We start from the raw sequence: 22,827 nt of genomic DNA on the forward strand, positions 1-22,827 counted from the left end.
GCTCATTCCATCATCATGATGATCATTATTATATATATTTTAGACAAATCTCCTCAACTCTAGAATTTTTGCATCGACGAGTTTATCTTTAGCATAGGGATTATCCACAAATTTGGTTGGTTCTTCATCATACGCCAAATTCTGAGCTCTCGGAAGTTGTTTAGCATTATTGAGAGCAAACGATTCATTTCTCGGATTTATCGTGATGGCATTATTTTGAAGAGCTAAACTCTCCAATAATGAAGAACCAGAATTCATGAAAATAATTCTTCGTTGCCGACCATTGTTAGTGGTGCTGTCTTGATCAATGAGATGATCGGGAATGAAAAAATCATCATCATCCATCAACATTCGATTATTTGAATTTCCTCGCATTCTGCTCATGTTGGCTGCATGAGAAAAACCAGACATGAATTGAGCCAAGTTGTAGAACACATCTCGAGGTGAATCCTCTGACATTTTTTTTTTCAATCTGGAAATGGGAACAATCAAAACAACCGGACGAGCGAAACAACAGTAAGAAACGAGTTCTGTTATTCAGTTTTGGGCTTGAATAGTTTTGCTTTTGCTTTGGAGAGCATGATTGTGGCAACAGGAGAATCTTGCAAACTGAGAATGTTTTGACAAATTCGAATGACAGAGGTGTAATCCCCTTCCTTCGCGTAGTGTTGAACGAGTAGAAAGTCACGCGAAATTTTGATTTGTAAATCGGTGGCGTCCTTAATACTCCCTTCCAAGCTAAAGAATGCAATACGTTTGCCACTAATTCCTATAGTATCGACATAATTGCAGACAAAGTGTTCTTTCACATGATTGTAAGTGCTTTCTCCAATCAGTACTGTGGTGGAATATTCTCGATTCAATCGCTCCAACTTGGAAGCAATGTTTACATTGACGCCAATCACTGCGGGACATGAAATTGAATCACCAACCAAATTTGGGGATGTCAAAAATGACAATAGATTATACCATTCAATGTTCAATTGATACAAATGTCAATTGCAGAGTCATGAATGTGTCACGAACTAAAGAATGTAATACCTACCTCCAAAACTCAATCGGCTTAAACAACCCATCGAGCCACAATACACTTCACCACTATTAATTCCAACACGCATGTCCAATTTTGGATAACCTTTCTCTTGCCATGCATTGTTAAGATCATGGAAAACCTCTAACATTTCTATCACGGCTCTGCAAGCTCTAATTTCATGCTCTTCCACTCTCGTTAGCAATCCATTGTGTGTATTGCTACTCCACAATGCCCGAATTCCATCTCCAACATATTTTTCAATAAATCCATGATGATGTTCCAAGGTTGTTGTCATTGCAGAAAAGTACTCGGTCATGACAGAGAGCAATATTTCACTATCAGTAGACTCGGCTAGTTCTGTGAAGCTCACAAGGTCCGAACAGAGAATGGTCATGTTCTGTACGTCCATTCCAATTTCTGCAAAGTATTGACCACTAAGCACACGCTTCATGAAATTTTGATGCACATATTTGCTAAACGTGTTGATACCTCGACGGAGAGCAGAAATGCTTTGTTCGAGTGATGAAATGTCAGAAAATATGCTATGTTTTTCCTCTTCTGACTCATTCATATTTTTCAACTTGACAAGTTTGTCAAGTTTTTTCTTTACATTTCTGAGTGGAGTATTCATTGCCTGAACAAGAATGAACAAAACCAAGGTACCACCGACCATAATAATGATATACACCACGAGAGATGTAATTCCACTTGCGAATAACTCTTTCACAAAATCTGACTGATTATACACGATCACTACTCTCCACATGAGGTTATACTTGTCCGTAATTGTGGAAACAAATACATTCTTTCCGTTCAGGAAGAAAGTCTCGGCTTTTGTGTTGCTCACATTATTATGCAGAATATGTTGTGAATATGACCGTATTTCCTCGTTCACACGTGTTGCTTGTTGTGTACTGTTATTGGTAGTGTTACCCTTGCTAGAGGCAATGATTTTGCCACTTCGATCCATTATGAAACAATAATTAAGGTTGGGATAGTTTAGCAAGGTTGTGTTCAAAAAATTTCCTAATTGTTTAAGTGAAAACAAGATTCCAACTGCTCCATACAAATGGTCAGGGGTATAACATGATTTATCGCGACATAGCATGGAATTGTTAGGACTAGTAATTTGAGAGAGTCCTAATTTCACTGCAGTAGTGTTTGCTTGTATGTAAATTGGAAAGGCCTTTTTCCACCACAAATGGTTCATCAAAAAGTAAGTTCAATAGGAATATTATTGAAACATCATGGCTACTTACCAAGTTAATACTCTGTTTACCATGCACTGAGTAAAAGATATCTGACCAACGAGGTGAAATGCTACCTCTCACATTTTCTCTGAAAGTTTTATACCAAGGTCTGTCTGTCGGTTTATACGGAAAATAGGAAGCATTCAGTAGATTGGAATCAGAAAGAGGATCTTTACGCAAATCATTCTCATCATTTCTATATCGATACAATATGTCTGTGTTATTGTGAAACTCCAGAACAGAAAAGGTTTGATTGACTTCATTTGTCCCCACATAATAATCGTTAAAAGTACCTATTTGTAGCATGTTTAAGGGAGTAGTGCGAATGTACAAACCCCGAATATACTTGAAAAGTAAGATCCATGAGGTGAAATTGTAAATATCCAAACCAGAGTCCAACTCCAAGTATACTTGTTGCAACACGCTCTCAGAGGTATCGATAATTGTTGAAATATGAAGCTGCACAAAGAGCTGGGTTTGAAAGGCTTGATTTTCAGATACACGTGACAGTGTCTGATTTCCACTTGTATACAGCAACAAGACACTGGTTAATAAGCCTAAAATTCCTTGAACAATAAAAACGAGTAACAAGCAATGAACAATCCTGACTCCATTTGGGCATTCGGAGCAACACCACCAAATAGTATTTGCTTTGTCTGTATGAGAGGTGACGGTACTACTGCCTTTAGTTGAGTAATAGCTATTGGAAGTGAAGATGGAATTTTTACGGGAGAAAGAAGGGAATAGAGAGAGTTTTGGAAGTTGATGATGAGAAAGTATGGTCTTGTTGTTGAGAGGATGAAATGTCGTTGCTTTTTCACGATGATGTGTTGTTGTAGTGTCTTCTTCTTCAAAAATTAAATCTTGATGGAGGTGATCATTCGGGTTGGGATTGCTTTGTTGATTTCCAATCATGGTGTTTCTGTCGATGTGTATTACTCTTGTGGAAAAATATGATTCTCAGTGCTTTCGGCTGCGGAATAGTGTTTGTTCACAATAATTCTGTGTTTCCAATGTTTTGGGAGAGAGTTATTCGTAGACGTTGATGTGGTTATTGTTTCAATCAACAAAGATATTGGAATGGCCAATGGCTAAAATCAAAAAGTTAAAACCGTTAGAAGGTGCATTAGGTTTGTCGAATAATATCATGATTCTGTAAATGTAGAATTGACAATTCCGATCAACTGGGCGTCATTTGCAGAAAATAGATATCATCAAACACATTCGATGCATTTTACAAGTTGAACCTTCATCCCAAGCTTCACAATTCCCAACTTGAGTGATTGACCATCATCCAGCATCATCACCCTCAAAGGATATTTTTGTTCAAATTTGATTTTTTAAAAAAAAATTCATCGTCTAGTGATAAGCTGGTTGGCTTGCAAAAGTTGTTTAATATTGTGAGCGAATTCGAAAAGTTCAATTCTTTTTGGATATTCATATAGAGCAATTTTATTTGTTATATTCACTATTTATTAAGAGAAAGCTCTTAAAATCATCATCGATTTTACCTAGAGTAATATTGTGTTGTATCATCAATCTACCTTTTGTATTATTCCTTTTTGATCACCACCACAACATCTAGTTGAATCCGATATGGGAGTTCCAAGACTATTCAAATGGCTATCCGAGAGATATCCATGCATTGTTACCTCGTTAACCGAGGCTACTATTCCAACAGTTGGTACGTACAACAATTATAATATTATCAAATCAATAACCATCATGTTAATAATCTTTTCGAAAACATTCAATACGCAACATTATCTTCGTATTAATAATTAATCTTGCTTTGAATACTACAACAACTCGATTTTCATCATCACCCTCCTTTATCATCACGTTAGATAATCTCTATCTTGACATGAACGGAATCATCCACAATTGTACTCACAAGGATGATGAGATTAAATCCCAACTCACCGAGAAAGAAATGATACTCAAGATTTTCCGTTATATTGACCAACTTTTTCAGCTGATTAAACCTTCCAAGTATTTCTTCTTAGCATTGGATGGAGTGGCACCTAGAGCCAAAATGAATCAACAACGATCGAGACGTTTCAGAAAAGTACACGATGAACAACAGTTACGTAAAAAGTTGGAGCAGAAGGGTGAAGTTGTGGCTCCGAAGGATGATGTGTTTGACTCCAACTGTATCACTCCTGGTACTGAGTTCATGGCTAAATTGAGTGAACATTTGAAATACATGGTTCACAGCAAGATGAAGACAGATATTAGATGGCAAAAGTGTAAAGTAATATTATCTGGTCATGAAGTGCCAGGTGAAGGTGAACACAAAATTATGAACTTTATTAGAGGAAGAAAAATGCAAGATGATTATTTGCCCAACGAAAGACACTGTTTGTATGGTTTGGATGCTGATTTAATTTGTCTAGGTCTCGTCACTCACGAACCTCACTTTATGCTTCTTCGTGAGGATGTATTCGAACAATACAGACAGAAAGATTCAAAGGAAAAGAATAAGCCCTTCGCTGAAAAATTCCACTTGTTGCATTTGTATGCATTACGACAATATTTAGACTTTGAATTTAGGGAAGCCCTAACTGGTCAAAACTTACCGTTCCCATATGACTTGGAACGTATAGTAGATGACTTTGTATTTTTCATCTTTTTCACGGGTAACGATTTCCTTCCTCACATGCCAACTCTCGATATCAAAGAAGGAAGTATCAATATCATGATTGAGATTTACAAAAAAGTTTTACCAAAATTAACTGGATATTTAACTGAGCTAGGAGAGGTTCATTTGGATCGTGTTGAACAATTTGTGAAATCTCTCGCTGAGCAAGAAGCATCCATGATGCAACAACGATTTCTCAATCGAATGAGGGAAAACAGAAAGGCAAGAAAAAGAAGAACCAAATTGGTTACCATGGATTCTGAAGGTTTTATTGGTATCAACTCCCTAATGGCCCCTGAAATTCCACAAGTAAGCGACTCGAGCACAGAAGCAACACCTGCTGAACCACAACCTGTTATTGTCGATTCTATGAATACAGTGACAAGTAGTGCCAGCGCTGTCATTGATTCATTTGAAAATGAATTCTCGCCAAATTCCTTAAAGACTAAACTCAAACAACAAGAAGAACTCTTTGCTACTGATGGCGATGAAGTTGAACAAGATATGGGTCTCGTTGTTGGAGTATCAAATTTGATGGACTTTAATGCACCAACATCTGGCACTTACGGTATTGATGAACCTCTTGAAGATGAGGATGATGAAGCTCCTATCGAAGTTGAAGAAGTGAACGATCTTTTGTTGAAATCAGTGAATGAGGGAGAATTTGATTTCTCCATGTGGCACAAAGCTTACTATGCCACAAAGATGAACATTGATTATGACAATAAGGAAGCGGTGTCAAGAGTGGTACGCTCGTATGTTGAAGGACTGATATGGGTCTTCAAATACTATTATAACCAATTGGTTTCTTGGAGATGGTTCTATCCATTCCATTATGCTCCAATTGCAACTGATTTGGTGGAAATTAGCAAGTATGCGAGTGAAATTACATTTTCTGACCCAGGTATTCCATTCCGTCCATTCGAACAGTTATTGGGTGTGCTTCCTGAAGGCAGCGCTAAAATCCTTCCTGAGCCCTTCCGAAAGTTGTATCTCAAGAGTTCACCTATTTTTGACTTTTATCCACAAGAATTTATCATTGACCGCGAGGGTACAAGATATGACTATGAAGGAGTTTCTCTACTTCCATTTATTGACGAACAAAGATTACTAGAGGCTGTAAAGACGATTGACGAGTCGCTTTTGACTGATGCTGAGAAAAAGAGAAATACTTTTGGAAATAATTTATTGTTCACTTATGACCCATCTGTTAGCGTGACTTGTGAAACTACCATTATCGATGAGTTACCAAGTGTCATCAACTCTCACGTGAAAGAACAAGTTATTGAGTTACCCAAGTATGAAAAATTCCTTCCTCAATTGTGCAAGGGAGTAAAAATGGGAAAGCACAATTTGGAAGGATTCCCAGTGCCTGAATGTAAGAAGACAAAAGTTGAGGAGAGAGATGTTGGTATTGTACTTTTTGGTCAACCAAGTAGAAAGCCCAGCTTAGTCATTAATTTGACTCCACAATATTCCAAAGAGCAAACCATGGATGAGGATTTCTTGGTTCAGGAATCCATTAGAGTCGCTCAACGCTTGAGAAATTTAATTGGAAAGAGAGTATACGTTGGTTATCCATATCCAAGAATTGGTATTTTGTCGAGTATTTCCGATGAGAGAGCAAGTTATTATGATGAAAAGGGTGAGGGAGAACCTCATGACGAGAGAGAAATCGATCAATTCAGAAAAGAATACTCCTACCACAAAAACGTGCTTTTAAGAAGATATGGACTCGACGTTGGAAATGTGAAGGTTTTGGTATTTATTAAATTATTCAGAGGAATGAAGAAAGATAAGTATGGAATCAAAAAGTCATTCCATAGAGATGAGTTTTCCTATCCTGCATCCTTACTGATGTCACATGAGGAATACCATCCTACTTTGGATCAAAAGTTTTTGGAGGTTGGTCCTCAAGCTATCGAGAAGGAGTATCCAATCTCAAGCACTGTGCTGATTTTGGGAGAGCAAAATTATGGATCTCTTGCCAAAGTAGCAGGCTATGAAAAGAACCAGCTCAAATTGACCATCTCTGATGCATACACTGACACAGAATCAAGACCAGTGTATCCAAAGGAGAGTATTGAAAAGTTTGCCTCTGAGCAATACTATCCATTCCATGTGGCAGCCAAAAAGTTGCAAATCTCAAAGAAAGCTCTCGGATTGATTGTTGGCTCAGTTCGTCTTGAACTTCCAAATGGTAAACTTACTCACAATCTTGGTCTTTCATTAAGATCAAAGAAGTCAACCAAGAGAGTTGTTGGTTATTGCAAGTGTGACTTCAATGAACAAAATCTCGATGAGGGTTACTTCCTCAATTTTGAAACGGGAGCCAATCTATTTAGTAAGCCTTCGTCAAGCAAATTCTCTGTGAGTGGAACATTTGGAGATTGGGAACTCTCTGATAAGGCACTCACTCTTATTGGCAACTTTGCTCAACAATTCCCTGATTTCGTAGAAAAGCTTGGCATGGATATTCCTTTCACATGTGAAAACTTTTTCCCTTGCAGTAACACTTTGAAAGACAGTGAAAGAGACAAGTACTACCAAGAAAAGGTGTCAGAAATTATCAAGTGGATTGCAGATCAAGAATATCATAGTTTACCATTTATTGACATTGAAAAGGATGTTCTACCAGTCTCTGTCATGAGAGAAATTGAACAGGCAGCCATTGAATTCAGTAAGCAGAAGCAACCATCTAATGTGGCTCAATCCATAATTATTGATCCATTGCTTGTTCACAAGCCAGAAGATCCTTGTCCAAACCTGTTCTATGTTGCAGATTTTGCATTGGGAAATCGAGTATTGCACATGAGTGGCTCAGGATCTGCTCCATTTGGAACCAAGGGTATCCTTGTCGGTATTGATGGAGACAATGGACAAGTGATCTTTGATGAGGAGTTTGTTGGAGGGTCAACCTTTGGATCTCGTTTGCAAACAAGCAGAGGAGGAATTGTGAGCTTGAAAACTCTTGCAAACTTGGATCATAAGAAGTATGTGAAAATTTGGGATGAAGGTAACAAGCAACGTTCATTTGATTCAAAGCCCAAGATGGAATATACCAAACAACACTACTTCACCACCTCCAACTACAATTATGACATGCCAAAATTGAGCTCAAACACACCAACAGGTAGCAATGGCAACTTTGAAAAGGGTCAAAACCAGCAAAAGACAAAGCAACCCTTCAACAAACAAGGTGGAGCATCAGCTAGCAACAGCAATAACAACAAGAAGGGCAACCAAGGAGGTAATAACTTTAAGATTTTGAAGGAGGTTAATAACGTTGATCAGCAAGTCGCTCAATTCCAACAAAAGCAAAAACAAGACAGACCACCCAGACCTCATCACGAGAAGAGACAACCACAACAGCAACAACCACAGATCGATCAGAAATATTTCGGTGGTAGTGGCCGAGTGCTAGGCTCCTCCTCATCAGGAACCCCCTCAAATATGAGCACTGCCCCAGTTTCATCACCGCCTTCTTCACAAACAAGAGACAATTCAACAATTTCACCAGCGACCTCAGATAATGTGAATTTGGCCTCAGATGACTTTAATCCTTCTGCAATCTTTAAGAGTGCCAGAGAAAAACACAGACAAAACAGAAACCAACAGAGACCAGAGGACTATCTTTCAAAATTGAAGCAAGATTTTAATCAACAAAAGTAATTAGTTGAATCTGGCATTTCTTGAAATCTCATTAAAATAATAATTATTAATTCATTCAAGTGAGGTCTATTGTTTGTATGATGCTAAAATATTTGTTCAAAACAACATTTTCTCTCCAACATTAAGGCGAACATTGTAGCAATGGATGTGTTCACAGTGTAAATAAATTAAAAAGTACCTAGCAGCGATAAGTTTTCCAGCACAGTTAAATTAGATCAAGAGAATAGTATTACATGAAATTATGAGTTGCATTCAATGATATACAGCTTCTCGTGCAACACCACGAATTCTTCTTGTGAGCTGAATATCTTTCACCATAATAGTCACTCGCTTTCCGTGGGCTGCACAAAGATTACTGTTTCCAATATTTACATGTATGTTGAACAATGAGATGTCATAATTAATTTAAAAGATCGAAAAATATTGTCGTAATATTAGTCACTAAAATAATAGTGATATCAAGATTCGATTACTTACGAATCTTCAAAAAGATGAATCAAATAATCTTCAGCAGCAGATTGTAAAGCTTCAATGGCATGAGCTTGCCATCTCAAGCGACTATTGACAGCTACCATTTCTGAAATTTCCTTCACAAGACGAGCAAAAGATAATCTCGGAATTAGATAGTGAGTTGTTTTTTGAAATCGACGAATTTCCAAAAGAGCCTTCTCACCAGGTCTAGATCGAGGCCTATTTGTCGGTGGCCTTCTTCTAGTGGTTGTTGTTGTCGTAGTGGCTGCTGATGATGATGCTCCAGCTGCACTCCTCGATGCACCAGCTCTTCCCGATGAAGATGCAGTAGATCGCTGTGGAGGTTGAGTAGGTGGTACTCTTCCAGTTGCACGATGCTCCTCTTCTCTATCCGAGGCTTCATCATCTGTTTCAGAACCTCGGGAGGTTGATGGTTCTTCCCGACCACCTCTTGGCCTTGCCAATCCACCCGAACTCGTAAGCCTCAACTGTGTCTGCTGTTGAGAGGGTTGAGAGGAGGAAGATGCAGCGGCTGCTTCAGCCATTCTTCTTGATTTTGAAATAGCCTTTGGCACTCCACTCGGCCTTACAATACCTCGTCGTTCGTCTTCTTCTTCGGACTCTGTGTTTCGCTGTGATGATGATCCGCGTGGAGGCATTTTTTTGTGGTGTGCAAAAAAAGGCGCCTTCGATGAAAGACTTTACAAAAATATTTAATTCATACAAATTCATGCATTTACATTCATTCGATGATATATTATGATTATTATGATTATTATGATTAATATGATTGATGAACATATATGTTTACTCAATCACATTTCCCACACCTGGAACATGAGTTGTTGTGGTCTCTCCAGAACCTCTTCGAACTAAATCAACATTTTCCTGAATCAATTCTCCAAAATATTGCAAAAATTCATTCTTACATTGAATTTCTTCAGACGAGTGATGACTCGATGCACAATCCATCGATTGTAAAATGGACAACCGATTCAGAGTCTCACCCGATTTCTCTACACAATTCATGAAATGTTTTTTACAATATTGCGTCGAAGTTTTGAAATAGAATCGATTGATTGGCAATTTGCAATCTTCTAAAAAGTTTGGATAATGAAAGGAAGTGAAAGTGTCAGTACTATGTGTTGAAGTGTTTGTGTTGGATAATGAAGTATTATTTGATGTTGTGGACGACAACACATGTCTTTGAATGCATTCTTCTAATTCTTGTCTCTCTTGTGGGTAATAGTGTTTTGAGAGATCATCCAATTGTTGTTTCTTTGAAGAACTTAATGAAGAAGAAGAGGATTTGAATTTAGAAAGGAATTTGTCACGAAGATGAAAAGTCATTGAAGAAAGAGTTTTTGAATCATAATTGTCGACTTGGCTCAAATTTTCCACGACTTTTGGAAATGTTTTAGCAAAGGTTCCATTCATCATCCAGTCATTATTCACTAATTCATGATATTCTTTAAATTTCTCATTAAATTCATCACTTGACTTGTGACAGCTTTCAATTTCTTGAAAGATGAATTCTCTCGTTGAAGGTGAATGAATAAATTCCGGGTTCAATTGCCAATTCGATTTGTTCATGGAAGCTCTACTTGAACGAGCATGAAAAACCTCCCGATTCTCTTCTCCTCTCTCATTCATTAATTCCAATTCAGATTTTCGTTGATATAAATTCAATTTTGAAAGACATGGAACATGTTGAGGACCATTCCACATGGACATGACACACGTCTGTACGAGATGAGCATGTTGTTCGGGAGTGAGAGGTTTCTGTCGATTCTCTCTCACAATCAAACGTTCGCCATCTTGAATGACATTTTTGCAAACCGTGGCAATATGAAAAAGTTCAAAGACAGTATTTTCATCATCACTATGATTATCCGCAGGATGGATCGAAGAGGAGGAGGAAGACGAAGAGGTAAGGTTGGTGGTGGTGCTGTTGCTGCTGATGGTTGAATTCAAGTTTTGCATGATTGTGATGATGGAGGAGGAAGATGAGTTTTTTTATTAGAGAATCCCACGCGCTTCAAGAGGAAAAAGCCCGAACGAGTAAGAGGAGGCTCCGTTATGGATGGTTGATTCGGAGACTTGAGAGAATCTTTCGCCTCTTTTTGAAGGACCTTCTTTGAGCTGTGACGAGAGTGAAATTGATTGGGAGACGAGAGAGGAGAGGACTCTTTTGACCGATCGAAAGAAACACGAGTGTATGAGTGCTACGGTACAGTTTGCAAGGAATGACTTTTAAAATGTTGGGTTTGAATTGTTTTTTATGGAGTTTGTGTGAAAAACATGAACACACTTTGTCGAATTTCCTAATTGAAACCAATGTATGAATATGGTCATTTACTCTTTCAATGATCATCCTCATATTCAATCGGCTTCAAGTTAATTTTTCAATCTTTGTATAAAATTAGTGCAATCCTTCCTAACAACTGCACAAGATTGTAACTGTTTAGTAATTTTCAATTAAAACAAGAGAAATATATATTTGAATGGTAATCACTGTCCTGCATATCAAAATGGAGAGAATCAAAGATGTCCTATCAAGCACCCTATCAGCTGGAACAGTCACCAATGAACAAGGAGAGAAAACACAAGAAATGAAGAAGATGGAAGAAGAAACAGTGAGTCGGGCTCCAAGTATGAGTGGAGATGTGAGTGGAGGATTGGTCGAGCATTCATTTGCGTCGCAACATGGATTAGGAAGCATGAGTGGAGAGCATGCTGGTTCCGATATTCCTCACGGACCAATAGGAATGCAAAATACGAGTAGCAGTGGAATGAACAAGAATGAGGATTTCAAATAAACCTTGTAGCAACACAAAGGGTTTTGTTGTTCAACATTAATGATTCATCGTCAATAAAATCGTAAGCAGCGGTAGATCAGTCGGTTAGATCGTCAGCTTTACACGCTGAAGGTCATGGGTTCGATTCCCGTTCGCTGTATAACTTTTTACAACTATTTAGCATATATTGATTAAGCTATGGAATTAATTGGAGACAGATACTGTCGATTTCATTATAATGTGAAGAGGAAAATCTAGAGCTTCCTCAACAGAATTTTCTGAAATCGTTTAGCTGTTGTCCATCGAGGTTCGAATTTCTGATAGATGAAAAATTCAGGGATGGGTTTATTCGATGATAAACGTTGTTCGATGGTTTTATGTACATTATTTACAAGCCGAACGTAAGATACGTAGTGACTTCCTAGCAGGCACCCCGGAAGTAAAGGTGTTTAAACTGCTCACGATAACAGCAGCAACCCCTGGGATTCGAACGCTGGACCAGTTGGCTGCCACAGTTCCAGAAAAACCACTCGGCCATATGCGGGCAGCTTTCTGATAGATGAAAAATGAAAAAATTTAGAAGAGGTCTGTCTTTGAATTCCAAAAAATCATTGTTTCGAAGATTTTCCATAACATCCTTCAGTACTACCACACCGGAATCTATTACCAAGCACCACACAAGCAATAGCGTGTATTGGGTATTCTCATTGAAGCATTATAACAACAATAACTCGATCAAGAACATGTCAACTACAACTTCCTCCACTTTCCCTTCTAATAATGGTAATCATTCGAATGATGATCATTCCACTCAAAAATCATCACTCTCAACTTTTCCACTCAATCATTCAATCCTACAAAGTGGAAAAATCTCAAAACAGGAATTGCAACAATTAATCACAACTACATCCTCAACTCGGAATGAAGATCAACAACAGTGTGATCACCATTCATCAACTGCAAGTTATCTTTTACTCGATGTTAGGAGTCATCAAGAAGTGAGAGGTCATCATCCACTTCTTCCAACAGCAAAACATATTCCAATTAATTTAATATATAGTGCGTTTGAAGCCGATGATGAGGACTTTGAAATGGAATTTAGATTTTCCAAGCCACAACCAAATGATTGTATTATTGTGTATTGTGAACATGGAGTCAGAAGTCAAATGGTTCAACAAATATTGAAAGAAGAATTTGGATATCGTCATGTGATTAATTATGAAGGATCGGCTCATGATTGGTATTCAAATTGACCGAAAATTAATATTATGAAAATAATAATTATTATTATTCAAATTGACCGAAAATTAATATGATGAAAATGAATTTTGATTTTTATGAATGAAAGATTGTTAAAATTGTCATATGTGTTGTGTGTGAGAGAAGAAGAAACAAGAATGTCGATTCTCTTCTCTATCGATGAGACTCTGCACACATCTAGATCAGCTAGTTTCAAGATTAATTTTTATTCACGCTTTGTAGAACATGTTCTAAACCTGATGTAGAGTGGTACTACTACTTGATACTATTTCACTATCCAAAGAAACATCCATCATTTCTGTTGAAGAGGGCGATTGAACATCCTTCATTTCATGATGACTCATACTACCTGAAGAAAGTGTATTCTTAGTACTGAACGTAGAGGTTGAGAGATGGTGGTGTGTTTGTGATTGAGCAGGATCATTGGTCTTGTCATTGTCTTCATTCATGTCCTTTCCTATCATCATGGTGACAGAAGAACTAGGAGTTGAACATGTCTTCATGACAGCACTTTTTGAGGACTCTCCAGCATGACGACCATTGCCATCATTCGATTCCACACTAATTTGTGAATTTCTTCGAAACATTCGTTGAACCTCTTGCATGGGTGTGTTAATGGTGATCATTAATGAAATGAAAACAGCGAGACCAACATTGGTGAAGGCGTGAAAAAAGAGAGTATTAAATTGCCAAGCAACGATCAATGGAATGAATATAAATCCAATGATTTGCGATATCAAGGCAATAGAGAGACCTGCCTGCACAATTCGAGTTTTTCGAAGAGCCATTTGTTTCAATTCGAGAGTATGTTCTCGTTCTCTCTTGTTTGTGCCTACTATAAGAAAACTCACAGCTCCTCCCGATTGAGATTTTGAATGGACAGAACTTGATCTTGTTTCATTCTGTGATGATGAAGAAGATTCAGGAGGACTCAGTCCCCAAAGATCTTGCTTCCTCTTAGCTTTCAACTTTTTCACACTCTCTTGCAAGGAAATATTCAATTTGTAGCCTGTGACATTAAGCATGATGGAAAAAGTGAGAGTGAACACTAAAAACACAACGGTAGCAACCAAGTAAATGGAAACTTGTTGAGTGAGAACTGATGTTGCATCATGAATGATTTCGGCACTCACCAAAGCACCCATCACCACAACGGCAATGATGATCATGACAAAGAAAATACTTGCACCGATCAAGGTAGAAACGAGAATCATTCTCATTCGTTTGAATTCATTCTGAGAGATGACACCTGTTTCTCTGCATGTCGTGACACTGTTGTTGAGAATTGTACGTAAATCGTGTTCATGAATTTCTGATATTAGCGTACAAAAGAAAATAACGCGTTAGGTCGTACTTACAAGACATTGCAAAGGAAGGCCATCATCAAGAGTTGATGCCAAACCCAATAATTGATAATTACTCTCTGAATGATACCTATAATGGAATAATAGAGGTTAAAGGGTTTGTTGATGCCTATGGATGCAAAATTACCCAATTCAGAAATCATTCTAAATGTTAAATTGGCAGTCACATGCGATGCCAAAATAATGGTCAATATGAACAAGATGTGTTGATTTCTCTTCATTTCTCTTCGTTTGAGTGCGTACACGACAATGGACACAACAAGAAGAGTCCAAAAGATTAAAAAGAATGGACCACTTGTCAACACAACAGACAAACTATATTTCACTGAATCTGTCCATTGAGAAGTGTTGGTCACGGAAGGGATTGGAGGAGAGGTAGTGTTGTCTTGGAGAAGGGAAGTTGACATGTCTTCACGCAAAGGAAACAATAATGAGAATGGTAATGTGGGATTCTCGTAGAGGAATGAAGGCGAATAATGCGGCATATTTTGTTTGTGTCTTTCTTATGAACTCCTGGATCAACAACAACAAGAATTGTTTTTTGACATGTTCTCATGCCGAAAGGCGTAGAAACTTTGGTCAAATCCTTCTTTTATTGGTAGTTGCGTTATCTTGGAATTATGACCATGCGTGAATATGAACTCTCAAAATACAAATGGAACACAAAGAATTAAAATGGAGGAAAAGGCAGTTCATATTTGCATTGATAAAGACAGGTTTGACACTATGACAAGTGCATTGACACTGCTAAATTCTCATCATCCTAGCTGCATCTGAATTGGATCTCCATATGTCTCTTTCATTAATGACATTGTGCCAAAAGTTGTATGGGAGATGTTGCGATTCAGAACTAGTCATGAATGTATATATATCTCGTTGCAAAAGAGTACAAGGATCTCGAATTGTTCACTCCGCTTCTTCCAGAAAGAACGTTTAAAGCGATTTGATCTTATTTTGGCCAAGTGTGAATTACTTCGTTGCCATTTAGATACTGGGTTGTGTAAACACATGGAATATGTTTGTTGTAGTAGTGGTTTTGTGGTTTTGAGAGGAGTAGGAACGGTGGGGTGCTAGAGAGGAGTGATTGTTGTTGGAATTGCTTGTTGAATGGCTTGATTGTTGCTCTCTCTCTCTCTCGAATTCACACAAACCAGTTCTCAAACCAGTTCTCAAACCAGTTCTCAGTTCCTCCAACAAAGAACACACTTACAACAACCTCTCCTCTGGTGATGGCACAATATCTCCTTGGACAAGATCGAGCTGCTATGATCCAGCCAATTCATATTTATAGCTGAATGGGGACCCCGCTTGCTGGATCATGATGTAGGGAATGGCAAAATAAGGCAAATTTTTTTCTAGAAAAAAAAATGTCTTCGGCTTCCACTACGGCCAAGGAATTGAATGAGAGAATTCATAGCCTCAAATCCATGATGAGTAGCTTGCAAAATTCACCTCTCAGTACTCACAGCAGCAATGGTTTAATGAGCAGCAACAACACGAGCGGTGTTTCCATCTCTCAGAATTATCAAAACACTGTTCCATCCTCCTCAAACGTTCGTTTTTCCATGTCGGGGTTTGGAAGTAGTGTTCCTTCTGCGGGAGGTAGTAACCTTACACCAGCATCATCTGCTTCCATGTATCATACAAACAATAATAACATGATCAACTCTCATCAACAGCACCCTCAGATGATGAATCAATCCTTAGAGATGCCAACTCTCAGCTCTACTCCCTCCATGATGATGATGATGGATCAGCTTCCCTCTTGGTCTTCTCTTTTAATAGAGGACGATGAAGTCAAACTCTTGCGAGAAAACAATCAGAGAATGTACTCTAAGATTGCTCAACTACAAGACTCGTTAAACACCTATTCGGCTAAGCTGCAATTTGCCAATGAGCAACTTCGAGATGCTGAGCAAAAGTTGCGCGTGACCAGAGTGGAGCTTGACCAAGAAGTTGATAAAAGGCGAATGAGAGAGCGAGAATATCAAGAAGAAGCTCGAAATTTACATAATCAAATTGAGGAACTTCAATCCCAGTTAGAGTTGAGTGAGCACAAAGAAAAAAATTTACTCGAATCGAAGGAGGCTCTCGAAAAGATCAATAAGGATTTAGAGAGAACGAATAAGGAGAAGAACCAACTCATTGCAGAATTGAATACGGTTGTTGTATCCAAAAAGACTGAATGCGAACAACATTTGGATGAAGTTCATCAACTAAAATCTCAGATCGCAAACCTTTCAGAAGAATTGAATGAAGAAAAACGAAACCAACAAAAATCACTGGAGAATCATAGAAACATTCTCAAAGATACTCAGGACAAGTATGAAGAGAAACTGACCAAGCTGGCCAAGCACATTGAAAAGGAGAAAGCACGACACTCTCAAATTATGGCTCATTTCAAAAAGCAAATTTCTGATTTGGAGCAACAAGTTGCCCTCTTTGACGATCTTCAACAAAAGAACCTGGCTCTTTCATCACAATTCCAAAATTCTGCCCAACGCGAAAAGTTCTACAAGTCTAAAATTGACTCTCTGCAAATAGCTTTGAATGAACAGCAGACACAAACAGCTCTCATGCAGCAAACCTTAATGCATTTGAGTAAGGAGAAGGAGAATCTCCTTTTGTCAGAAAAGCGCCTCAAAGACGAAATTGAGGATGTAAATAGTTTAATGGAGTCCAAAGCAGAAAAATTCAACAAGGAAATTCAAAAATTGGAAAGGACAAACGTGTTGCAACAACAAAAAATTCTTCAACTTCAGTCAACAATAACGTCGATGGAAGCAAAACTTGGAAAGTTTGAGAGTGAAAAGGAAATCATGTTAGCCCAGTTTGGAGAACAATTATTCGAAAAACAAGAAGATCTAAACGCTTTACGTCGATCCTTTGAAAATGCTGAACGAGATAAGCAAGCACAAATTGATAGACTTGCTAAAGAGCTCGATGAAAAGAATGTGAATCTCTTTAATCTCAATCAAGCTTTCAAAACGAAAATGTCTCAATATGAAGAAATTACAGAGTCGATGAAGGAGCAACTCGAACAGCAAACAAACAAGGAAAGTCAAGCTGAAGCTAGAGAGGAAATATTTGTAAAGAAACTCGAAGAAATGCAGAATAGAATCAGCTTTGTTGAGGGCGAGAATGAACTGTTGAAAGAAAAGCTCGAGCAATACAATGCCATTGTAGAGAGAATGAACAAGTTGACCGAAGAAAATGAGCTCTTACAACATCATGTCAATACCTTGCGAGTAGATAACCAAAGCCTAAGGGATACAGTGGACTTTTATCGTGGTCAAAATATTACAAGCGCAAGACAAGAAGACGAAATGAACAGAGATACTTCCCTTACCTATATTGAACCAGTCAATAATAATTCCAAGTTAAATGACAGTGCATTCCTCGCGGATGATGATGACGTGGAATTCCAGCTCAACAATGAAAAATCTGTAGGACATGACAAGATACATCATACAATCCTTGTAAATATCAACAAACCTTCGACTGAACAGGACGAGGAAGAGGAGGACAATGACGCAAAAAGTGATGCTGCTTCCTCAGATTCCAATGAACTCACAAGAGCAATGTTGGACAACGACGAGGAAATTGGTGAAAATACCCAAGAAGAGGATAGTGAGGGTTCTTTCGCTCATGTTGACGATGAAGAAGTTGACAATGAAATCGAAGAACTGACCAGACCGAGAAAATTAACCAATCTTTCGCCAAATTCCTCGTCGGAAAATTATCTTACCTCTCAACTCTCCACGTTGAGAAAGAGTGTTGCCTTATCTGATGATGCTTAATGTATTCTTGCATTAATGATTGATGTATTTAATAAAATAGAGATGAATCGACGAGAAGTGAATTATGTGAGGAAAGACAAAAGGTTATTCTTTCGCTTGTATAACGAGAGTTTATCCTTTAAATTAAACCAGAAACATTTCTACCAGCGCTTTATTATTTAATTCTCAATGTGACAGCGAATACTTCTAGAAAACTATTTCAATTTCGTTGAAAGTGTTGATTAGTCTTGTTGCAGTTCCCCAATTTGGAACCTTAGCACGTATCATTTTCCGCATATCTTCCATATTTTTAAAACCTGGTCGTGATTTGATCACATGATTTGCCATTTCTTCTCCGATTCCAGGAAAACTTTGTAACTCTGATTCGTTCACCTCATTAACATGAAGAATTTGTTTGCTGCAAAAGAATTTCATGCTATCCGCAAAAATTCCAAAATATTTTGCAAAGTTATTTTTGCATATAAGAACGACATTGTCTGGAATGTGGTTAGGAAGTTCTGAAATCGGTTTTCCACTCACGATCACTGTGATATTTTTTGTCTTCTTTGATTTCGTAACAAAGTTCAATTTCTGATTCTTTTCTATTTCGTGCAAAATTTGTGTAAAGGTTTCACTAGATTTTGCAGAGTCGGCCCATTTGCATTGAATATGAAAAACCAGATAATCATCAGTTGAATCTTTCAATTTTAAACCAATTATTAAAATATCCCCAGCTTCAGCAGAGGCTGCATTTTTGATGATAACACAATCTGTAACCTTTGTTATATCCAATATATTATGATCTGTCATTTCTATTTTTTCATTCATAGTGCCTTGAATTTGATGTTTAGCCGAACATTGTTTACAGTTTGATATTTGTTCTAATGAAAGTTTTGCTGTTCTCTCTGACATTGTAGCATATGGAAACAGATTTTTCAGTGACAAATCTGATCATTTTGAAATCGAACTTAAAAATAAGTAAAGATAATCATAAACATAGTCTTCCCAAGAAAATCCATACACTTTTTTTTCGGTAGAAAAAAATATCTTTTCGAAAATCGGTACCAATTTTCCATCAATCATCTCTTTCAACAGAACCGGTGGATAGGTACATGTAAAATAATCATCATAGGCCGAATCCAACATGATAAAGCCCTTATTTTCTGCATCTGAGAAGGTGATATTCATAGAGTTGTCGATATAGCTGCTTTTGCGCACATGTTGTCGAGTTAAAACATTTGAAGCCAAAGAATGACGAATTTTGTCATTCAGTTGTAATGAGTATTTTGTTCTAATTTGGATAAAGAAGTTTCAAATGCAGTCCGTGCTGTAGTTTGAGATTTACAATATTGTTCAAGATAATATTCTAAACCTCTTGGAAATCCAGAAAAGAGTCTCAAGTAATGCCTAAACTCAACGTCGGTTCTCCAATTCTTCAGTTTAGCATAAGTGACTGATAAATCGTCAATAATCTTAACAACGTTTAAGGAAGATAGTAATGCGGTAACTGGAACAAAAAGTGGAGTATAGGTACTGCCGAGCAAGTTTGAAAGTAATATATGGTGATATGTACCGGCAAATAAAGGAAATAATCTCAAACAATTGCCTTGTGGTTGTTGCATTAAATGACCCAAATATGACATTAGAGTACGCAAGAGATTGTGTTCTTTTTGAATTTGATTAGTATCCACTAAATGAGCATCATCAATAGCAACAAAGAAATCAATATTATCCTTCCCCAACAAATTAGCAATAGCTATCAATAGGTCGGGAAGTTCTATTGATTGATATTCAAAAGTTGTTAACCAAGAGCTTAGAATGGGATCGAAATTTTCTTTTTTTCCATTGATATGACATATGAATGAAAAATAGCTCTAATAATTAATGATTGGTTGATAGATAGTTGTTCTTTTTCAATGTCAGTGATCAAGGTACCATTTCCAAAAGAAACGAATAAAGGATAACAAGTAACACATTCTCTGAAATGTTTACGATATAAACTCGATCCAATCTCTTTCAGTAATCTTAATTTGCCAACTCCTGGAGCTGCTGCAATGAATGGAAGTACGATATTGTTTTTATCTATATCATATCCTTGTTGATCAAGTAGTGACGAATATTCTTCAAAAGTGTCGAAAATAAGTTTGTTACTTTGTTCTCTATCCACAAAAGTAAAATTTTTTCCAAAAGTATTGAGAAACACATTCGGAATGGCATCTCTAACTCTCTGTACATTATCCAATTACTTACGTTTTATCGTCTCAGAGTTTAACAATTATATATCTTGTTTCTTTGTATCAAGTAATCCTTTATCCAATTCACTACCGCTGTGCATGTAGGTGGGTCAACATCTTTTTCAATTACTTGTTTCATTATATCATTTGCAGAGTTCATTCCCACTTTGTTGAGCCTTCTCTATCAAGTTAATCATATTTGAGAGAGATGTTCCATCAAAATCTTCATCGTGCAAAGGCTGAACTTGTCCCATTTTTAGTCCAGCACCTCCTTTTACTTTTGATTGACATAATGCATCCTTTGTTTGATCCTTATTCCATAACGTGAAAATTTTGGGCAGTAATGTATCATTGACCCAATTAACAACAGTCCTGCAAGTGCTTGAAGGAACTGTGACATAATCTTCTTTCATGCTTTCAACGGCTTTTGATTTTCCATTTTCTTTGATCTCATGAACGATATTATCCAAAGAGTTTCCTTTAAAACCAGCGTCATAGAGAGGTTTGACATCATCAAGGGACAATGAGCCACCAACATCACCATCCAAAATCAACACTTCCAATCATCAGTAGGTTGTTCAACATGGTTGTGCTCAGCACCACTTCTGTTACCTCCCGTTCCGGAAGAAGTTGTTACTTTGGCATGTGCCTTGTCGATGCTCTTCTCCTTCATCCATGAAGACTGTGTATGGAATGAGCGTATCAAAGTGTTCCTTGTCGGATGATCATCGTTGGACAATACATGATGATGACTCACAAATGACTGCCCAAGCAAGAGATTAGAACCTGATGATCCAAGTGTATCACAAAAACTACTGCTCAAACCTTGAGAAAGAAAGTGATCTGGATGTTGTTGCGAGAATTGATGAGGCCTTTAATGAGCCACGAAAGAAATGGCGAGAACACTCGTGTTTCATGTTCACCGAGAAAAGAAATATTTTTTTTGTTGTTTTTTTGGTTTTTTTTGTTTCATGTTCTATTATTAATACCTCAATTTTGTAATTTTTTGATAAAATTTAGGTCGAGTGACACTATTTAATTCCTCTCGTTTTCTCTTAGTTTTCAATGCCAGAATAGAATATTCGCTTGTATCCTATTGCTTTATTCCAACAAAATGGATGAGAGGTTAAACTTGTTATTCCCAATTTGGAAAGGAAGAATCTCTGAACTTCAGTTTCTCATTCGCAAAAAAAATGCCATCACTCAAAGTCATTCTCAAACAAGCCAACAACTTGCCAGCCAAAGACTCGACAGGGACTTCCGACCCGTTAGTGGTTTGCACATTGAATGGAAAAACTCTCTTTAAAACAGAGCCTATCATGATGACACTCAACCCCGTATGGGATGGAAATGCTAAAATTAAACATGAATTTACTGTTGAATTAAAAGATATTTATCATGATCAATTGATCTTGGAAGTGATGGACTACAACATTTTTACGAAAAACAAACCCATTGGTTCTACAGTGATTCCGTTAGTAGCTCTTGAAAGGAGGCCACAAATAGTAACCTATTGTTTATCGGATTCCAAGAATGGACCAGCTGGCACCATCACTGTCTTGTTGGAGCCTTTAGATTTTGGTTCCACCTACTCGAGTCATTCCTCATCATCCTCATCCTCATCTGGAAATCCTCATTCTGGAATGATTCAGTCATCATCACCACTTCAAAAATCATCATCAATGAATCAATCCTTTCATCATGGAAGCTCTCCTCAGGGATTTGTTCCACAATCGCATCAGACCTATAATACTATGAGGTCACAGAGTGTTGTATTGAATACATCTCCGAATCAAGTTCAACAGAATCATGTGATTCCAACATTTGGAAATAACATTTTGATGAATCCGACGACGAGCTATCCAAGTTCTTCACCTAATGCCTTTTCCCAACCACAACCACAACAGCAACAACAAATCCAACAACAAATCCAACAACAGCAACAACAACAATTACCACCTCTACCTCAACAAAATCAGACCTATCATCGAACTCAGAGTTTTATTCAACCCAACGTTGCATCCGCCTATTCTGGAGGATCGCCTTCAACCAATTCCTTCAATAGTGTTTCTGTACAATCAACAACAACAACCAAACGAGATCCAAAACCTCTTCCTACGCTTCCTCCAAAAACATCCAATTCAACAACAGATCAAAATGCAACACAAATGGATTCTAAGAGAGTTAGCCCAAGACCATTTAATGGTGTTGTTGACGATGTCTATATTGACTATGTGATTTCACAATGTCCAATTCCTTCTTCTCCATTTTACTCTAAAAGTCATTAAATTATTTATTTGTGTTGTGGTGACACACAATTTACTC

General features: G+C 37.5%; 12 protein-coding genes across 12 annotated transcripts; 5 read left to right on the top strand and 7 right to left on the bottom strand.

The window, feature by feature from the left end:
- Positions 1–39: 39 nt before the first annotated feature.
- FDP41_013701 (uncharacterized protein) lies at positions 40–459 on the bottom strand (the record flags this gene model as incomplete). The annotated part of the gene is made up of 1 exon (XM_044704361.1): positions 40–459. The coding sequence occupies one exon, from the start codon at positions 457–459 to the stop codon at positions 40–42; it is 420 nt and encodes a 139-aa protein (XP_044565200.1).
- Positions 460–533: 74 nt separating this feature from the next.
- On the bottom strand, positions 534–3,198 carry FDP41_013702 (uncharacterized protein; the record flags this gene model as incomplete). The annotated part of the gene is made up of 3 exons (XM_044704362.1): positions 534–904; positions 1,046–2,219; positions 2,293–3,198. The coding sequence occupies 3 exons, from the start codon at positions 3,196–3,198 to the stop codon at positions 534–536; spliced, it is 2,451 nt and encodes an 816-aa protein (XP_044565201.1).
- Positions 3,199–3,879: 681 nt separating this feature from the next.
- FDP41_013703 (uncharacterized protein) lies at positions 3,880–8,596 on the top strand (the record flags this gene model as incomplete). Its single annotated transcript, XM_044704363.1, has 2 exons — positions 3,880–3,967; positions 4,131–8,596. 2 exons carry the CDS (start codon positions 3,880–3,882, stop codon positions 8,594–8,596), a joined length of 4,554 nt encoding a protein of 1,517 aa, XP_044565202.1.
- Positions 8,597–8,848: 252 nt separating this feature from the next.
- On the bottom strand, positions 8,849–9,726 carry FDP41_013704 (uncharacterized protein; the record flags this gene model as incomplete). The annotated part of the gene is made up of 2 exons (XM_044704364.1): positions 8,849–8,951; positions 9,074–9,726. 2 exons carry the CDS (start codon positions 9,724–9,726, stop codon positions 8,849–8,851), a joined length of 756 nt encoding a protein of 251 aa, XP_044565203.1.
- A 148-nt stretch (positions 9,727–9,874) lies between these two features.
- On the bottom strand, positions 9,875–11,050 carry FDP41_013705 (uncharacterized protein; the record flags this gene model as incomplete). The annotated part of the gene is made up of 1 exon (XM_044704365.1): positions 9,875–11,050. The coding sequence occupies one exon, from the start codon at positions 11,048–11,050 to the stop codon at positions 9,875–9,877; it is 1,176 nt and encodes a 391-aa protein (XP_044565204.1).
- Positions 11,051–11,598: 548 nt separating this feature from the next.
- Positions 11,599–11,886, top strand: FDP41_013706 (uncharacterized protein; the record flags this gene model as incomplete). The annotated part of the gene is made up of 1 exon (XM_044704366.1): positions 11,599–11,886. The coding sequence occupies one exon, from the start codon at positions 11,599–11,601 to the stop codon at positions 11,884–11,886; it is 288 nt and encodes a 95-aa protein (XP_044565205.1).
- A 722-nt stretch (positions 11,887–12,608) lies between these two features.
- FDP41_013707 (uncharacterized protein) lies at positions 12,609–13,118 on the top strand (the record flags this gene model as incomplete). Its single annotated transcript, XM_044704367.1, has 1 exon — positions 12,609–13,118. The coding sequence occupies one exon, from the start codon at positions 12,609–12,611 to the stop codon at positions 13,116–13,118; it is 510 nt and encodes a 169-aa protein (XP_044565206.1).
- Positions 13,119–13,355: 237 nt separating this feature from the next.
- On the bottom strand, positions 13,356–14,974 carry FDP41_013708 (uncharacterized protein; the record flags this gene model as incomplete). Its single annotated transcript, XM_044704368.1, has 2 exons — positions 13,356–14,397; positions 14,484–14,974. 2 exons carry the CDS (start codon positions 14,972–14,974, stop codon positions 13,356–13,358), a joined length of 1,533 nt encoding a protein of 510 aa, XP_044565207.1.
- Positions 14,975–15,856: 882 nt separating this feature from the next.
- On the top strand, positions 15,857–18,289 carry FDP41_013709 (uncharacterized protein; the record flags this gene model as incomplete). The annotated part of the gene is made up of 1 exon (XM_044704369.1): positions 15,857–18,289. The coding sequence occupies one exon, from the start codon at positions 15,857–15,859 to the stop codon at positions 18,287–18,289; it is 2,433 nt and encodes an 810-aa protein (XP_044565208.1).
- Positions 18,290–18,475: 186 nt separating this feature from the next.
- FDP41_013710 (uncharacterized protein) lies at positions 18,476–19,180 on the bottom strand (the record flags this gene model as incomplete). Its single annotated transcript, XM_044704371.1, has 1 exon — positions 18,476–19,180. One exon carries the CDS (start codon positions 19,178–19,180, stop codon positions 18,476–18,478), a length of 705 nt encoding a protein of 234 aa, XP_044565209.1.
- A 356-nt stretch (positions 19,181–19,536) lies between these two features.
- Positions 19,537–21,175, bottom strand: FDP41_013711 (uncharacterized protein; the record flags this gene model as incomplete). The annotated part of the gene is made up of 5 exons (XM_044704372.1): positions 19,537–20,102; positions 20,204–20,427; positions 20,519–20,528; positions 20,669–21,058; positions 21,115–21,175. 5 exons carry the CDS (start codon positions 21,173–21,175, stop codon positions 19,537–19,539), a joined length of 1,251 nt encoding a protein of 416 aa, XP_044565210.1.
- Positions 21,176–21,695: 520 nt separating this feature from the next.
- On the top strand, positions 21,696–22,790 carry FDP41_013712 (uncharacterized protein; the record flags this gene model as incomplete). The annotated part of the gene is made up of 1 exon (XM_044704373.1): positions 21,696–22,790. One exon carries the CDS (start codon positions 21,696–21,698, stop codon positions 22,788–22,790), a length of 1,095 nt encoding a protein of 364 aa, XP_044565211.1.
- Positions 22,791–22,827: the final 37 nt, after the last annotated feature.

The sequence above is a fragment of the Naegleria fowleri genome, assembly GCF_008403515.1.
Source record: "Naegleria fowleri strain ATCC 30894 chromosome Unknown tig19, whole genome shotgun sequence".
Taxonomy (NCBI): Eukaryota; Heterolobosea; class Eutetramitea; order Acrasida; family Naegleriidae; genus Naegleria; species Naegleria fowleri.